At 46.2% G+C, this 5,000-nt stretch overlaps 1 protein-coding gene across 2 annotated transcripts in view; it reads right to left on the bottom strand.

Annotated features, from left to right (window-relative positions):
* The window catches only part of lamb2l (laminin, beta 2-like), a 55,101-nt gene that overhangs the window by 42,453 nt on the left and 7,648 nt on the right, over positions 1 to 5,000 (bottom strand). The window contains exons 1-2 of one of the 2 annotated variants that reach the window (XM_076276088.1): positions 4,064 to 4,137; positions 1,532 to 1,603 (exon numbers count right to left, since the gene is read on the bottom strand). In XM_076276088.1, the coding sequence (XP_076132203.1) occupies positions 1,532 to 1,595 (64 nt within the window). In that variant the 5' untranslated portion in view covers positions 1,596 to 1,603; positions 4,064 to 4,137. Of the gene's footprint in view, positions 1 to 1,531; positions 1,604 to 4,063; positions 4,138 to 5,000 lie in introns of those variants that run through there. The other variant, XM_076276087.1, reaches the window with a different exon arrangement.

The raw sequence follows: 5,000 nt of genomic DNA, 5'->3' as shown, positions 1-5,000 counted from the left end.
GCAGAAGGTGTAAAGTTACATTTAAGCCATGTTAAGGTCATGAGGGCATAAACTTCTGTAGACTTTAGAGGAACAGAGAAGAGATGTAAGGGTGAATAAACTACTGGAGTCCATCTTTAAATAATATCTCTGAGAGCACTTATTTTGTATACCTGGAATTGCAGGCGCTTGTCATTTCAGCAATAAAAGCAATAAAAACACTGAAAGCCACTGGCTCAGACATATATCTCTTAGAGATAGTTTAATGAACATAAATAACACTCTTGTGATGACAGCTGTCATGGTGAACTCAATATATGTGAACAATAATGTGTGTGTTGTCACAGACCCATAGAGTGAGGAATAGGTGTTGAGCTATAAGGGTTGCGAGAGAGAGCTGTTTTACCAAACACCACCCCATAGCCTCAGCGCTGTTCAAATGTTTGCCAAATGTTTGCCAAATGTTTGTCATGCTGATGGGAAGGGGGATGGAGAGAGTACGGAGGAGGAGGAGAGCGAGAGGAGAGTAGAGGGGCCTGTCCAGCTCTCTGGTGTACAGTTTCCATTGTTGTCTGTACACACCTTTCATTAGCCTGCGCGCACACACACACACACACACACACACACACACACACACACACACTCGCGCACGCACACACACACGCACACACACACACACACATGTGCACACACACACACACACACACACACACACACACACACACACACACACACACACACACACACACACACACACACACACATGTGCACACACACACACACACACACACACACACAATGCTTTTAATGACACCCCTTTGGTTGCCACGCAGCCGTGTGCAGCCAGTTAAAAGAGGGCGAGGAGGAGAGTACAAGGGGCAGGTATGAATAGGGGCAGGAGGAGAGTACAAGGGGCAGGTATGAATAGGGGCAGGAGGAGAGTACAAGGGGCAGGTAGGGGCATGAGGAGAGTACAAGGGGCAGGTATGAATAGGGGCAGGAGGCGGGAGGCGGCTGCTCCTATTGACTGTTGGTGCCTGTGCTAACTGCAGGGCTTGTTGGATGTTTGAGGGGCCCTCCTGGAGAGAATGAGTCAAGGTGGAGCGGGACAAGAGTGCAGGCGTGTCCCGCTTCCTCGATTGCTGTTAGCTTGCTCTCTCTTTCTTTGTTAACCTCTGTAACACTCTCTCTCTCTCTCTCTCTCTCTCTCTCCATTGCTCTCTCCTTTTTCACTGATCTTTCTTAACTACTACCTCTGTCTTTCTGCCTATGTGACTGTCTATGTCTATCTGCCTGTCTGTCTATTTATCTCTTTCTCTTTCTCTTTCTCTCTCTCTCTCTCTTATTTTCTGGGCCTGTCATTAACTACAAAATAAACATCAAGCCATTACTGTACACTTCCTTCTAATCTATTTTATTCTTGGGCTGTGTCTGAACACGACGCCAATGATGTCATATTCCACTGATGTCATACACCACATTAAGCACACTGCAGGTGTCAAAACATTTCAAAATTCATCAAACTCTCTCTGGCAGTTAGAGCAGAACTTACCCAGAAAGATGACACAGGCGAATCTGGCCATGGCTGGCGTCTGCGCAGGAAAACAGGAAGACATCAGGCAGGCTGAAAGAGAGAGAGGAACGGTTCACATACAAGGCAAAATGAATTTCATTTTGTTGTTTGTTGTTGTTGCTACTGCTTTTGTTGCTGTTGTTTTGTTGACAGTGAGTACACTGCTGTTTATTCCACACCAGCATCAGATGCAATAACGTAATGACATATTCCTTTCCCAGTCTGTCACCGTCTAAAGCTAACCCCATAATTAAGCTAACCCCATAATAAATTCTCATTATCACAACAGTAAATACCTTGGAACTGCTTGCTCATTAAATTCACCAACATATAAGGACTTCATTAAAAATCAAGTCACCATTGTCCCAGTGAGGGACACCATACTGTGTGATTATAATACACTGATTTGAATGTGATTGAAATTAAAGGACCACAACGCCTTGACTACTCCATAATTCCAAAGGTCCTACATTCCTCAGCTCCATGCAACCAGCCTGTGACTGACAGGGGGAAACTTCTCAGGGCGTGTAAAGCTTGCTGGTGACCTCTCTATTGCTTCCCTCTCTGAGTTATGTTGATACGAGAGGTGCCAGCAAGGTCAAGGGTGGTGCTAAGACTGTGCTGACACAGAGGAGAGAAAAGCACACAACATGGTGTGTGTGTATAGGTGTATGTATAGGTGTGTGTGTGTGTGTGTGTGTGTGTGTGTGTGTGTGTACATTAGCCTTGTGCATACATCAGGCTCTGGTCAGTGCTACGAGAGATTGAGCATAAATTCCCATCCGAAAATGACAGGGTCCTGTTTTTAGGGCTCATTCACAAGGACTAAACGTGACTCATGTGGAGATGATGCCAGCCAAACACTAATGGTGGTCGGAGAGTGGTGCCAAAAAAGCATGCTGCACTGCTAGGGTTCATTCACAAGCAGATATTTCAGCCTTGAGAAACAGCAGCCTTTCAGCCAGCTCATTCCATCTTGTACGGCTCACTTTTCACTCCAGGGCTGATAGAAGCAGGAACAGGGCAAACGTTTGCCAACTGGCCAAAACTAGTTTTGAGTTCAGTTTAGATTTGAATTTTGAGTTCAATAGCATGGAGAAACCCAGTGAGATTTGCATGCAGAGGATGGAAATATGCATGTCAAATATGATATCAAAGCTAATGATTAATGGCACAGCCATACTTGTGTGCTCCAGTGGTGAAAGCACCTGAGAGTCTACCCACACAAGCATTGCATTCCTTTTTAACACCTAATCTAAGATGATAATAGAGAGTATGCAACAGCAGCAAAGACTGCAACGATAGCAGCTAGTGCAGCAGCAGCAGCAGCAGTAGTCCACAGTCCAGAGACCCTGAGCTATCTAGCACTTTTGGCAGCCTGGTAAGTGAGTTGATGTTGGGGGCAGGAGCGGCCAGTCATTGTACATTGTGTGGCCCCGCAGTGGAGAGGGAGGCCCCCCCAGGGCCCCCCATCAGCCCCTTCACTGCGGGCACTTCATCCTGCTCAAGAGTGGGGCTGTCAGGCTGACCGGGCTGCCCCCCACCTCAGCACAATACCAGCACTGCAGTTTCCCACCAGAGGACTAACACAACATCCCCACAGGACACATCCCCAGAGCTGCTTCCACATAAACCGTCACAGAACCGCACAGCACAGAGCTGCACAGAGCTATGCAGTGTAATGCAAAGCAACTTTCTCACTCTGTAGTAACACAACTTATACCTAGTAATACACAACATCTTTATCACTCTGCAAAGTTATACACAACGTATAGAGTTATATAACACTCTTATCACTCTCCAAAGGTTGAGCTTAGTTGATACGCAACAACTCTATCACTCTGCAAAGTTATATGCAATGTATAAAGAGTTATGCACAACCATTTTATCACTCTATGCACCTGCTCAGCTTCTTGCTGCTCAGTGGAGGCAAGTAGTTCAAGAGAGTTCAATGTTGGCAAGCAATTATCCAGGAAATGAGACATTTCATAATTAGTAAGTAATAAATCAGGGAAGCCAAGTGTGCAGCAGACAGAGACTATGTTTGATTTACAGTGCAGTAACATCTCATACACCTTACACAAAGCCGGCATTCCAGTGCAATAACATCTCATACACCTTACACAAAGCCGGCATTCCAGTGCAGTAACATCTCATACACCTTACACAAAGCCGGCATTCCTGTGCATTGCACAAAACGGTACTCAAGGAAAACAAATGATGATGCCAAAAAAACAACAAGATCAAAGAAAAGCCACATGCACCATATAAAAAGTCATAAAAGTCTACATTGTAATAGGGACATCTTTGTTACTTTATCATCATGTGCTAATTCAAAGGAAATCCCGAGCCAATGAGCCAACACAATTACATCATCTTCAAAAAGAATCACAAAACTCCCCACAGGGACAAACAAGCTCTAGGGATTTTCCTACCGCGTCTGTGTGGGACAGATTCGGACCTGGAGTTTATGCTCCCTTAATAGGATTATAAAAAAGTTTTGATACTCACACAAGCACACGTGTTGACACAGCCCCTCTGAGGCAGAACAATCTCACTCACAGAGACAGCCTCAGTGTTTGTGCAGTTTGCCAGCACGCAAGACAAAGTGGGAGGGGAGAGAGGGAGTGAGGGAGCGAGTGTGTGAGAGAGAAAGTGTTTTGTGTGTGTGTGTGTGTGTGTGTGTGTGTGTGTGTGTGTGTGTGTGTGTGTGTGTGTGTGTGTGTGTGTGTGTGTGTGTGTGTGTGTGTGCGTGTGTGTGCGTGTGTGATTGTGTGCGTGTGCGTGTGCGTGTGCGTGTGCGTGTGTGTGTGTGTGCGGAAAGAGAGGACCGGGAAAAAAAAAAACTTTGTAAGCACAACTGGCAGTGTCCGAGTAAAAACACGGAGGGAAAAAAAGCCCTCAGCCAATCCCATGTCTGGACTCCAGTCCCCCCAACCTCTCCCCCATATCACCGGAGCAATGGGGTGAACGGAGTGCAATTCTTATTCAAATGCCGCTGTCACTCCAACGCCACTGTGTGAAAGAGGGCGAATGGTCTCTAGGCAGGCGGAATGCACTGGCCCATTCTTTGGGGAGGGGCGGGGTTGGGGAGAAGTGAGGAGGGTAGAGGGGGGTGGATGGCCAAGTGGTGCTGTTGATTGGGGGGTGGGGGGGGGGGGGTAAAGTGCAAAGAGGGAAACTGTGCCCTGGTCATCCTCTGGACATGCCACCCTCTTCAAACACACACATACATACACACACATACATACACACACACACACACACACACACACACACACACACACACACACTGACAAGCAAACCTTGTAGACATGTAACAATGGTCTGATATGCTACATTAACAATTTCTAGTTAAGCAAAGCCAAGCCAAGCCAAGCCAAGCCAAGCCAAGCCAAAGCCAAAGAAACCAATAAAAATATGTATATATATATATTGGTTAAAAATA

This window comes from Alosa pseudoharengus, unplaced genomic scaffold (assembly GCF_046254945.1).
Source record: "Alosa pseudoharengus isolate Yale_2024_CS ecotype anadromous, Long Island Sound unplaced genomic scaffold, YU_APseudo_1.1 YU_APseudo_1.1_scf_9, whole genome shotgun sequence".
Lineage (NCBI taxonomy): Eukaryota > Metazoa > Chordata > Actinopteri > Clupeiformes > Clupeidae > Alosa > Alosa pseudoharengus.
The sequence above is the reverse complement of the archived record's forward strand: the minus strand, read 5'-3'. Positions and strand labels throughout refer to the sequence as shown.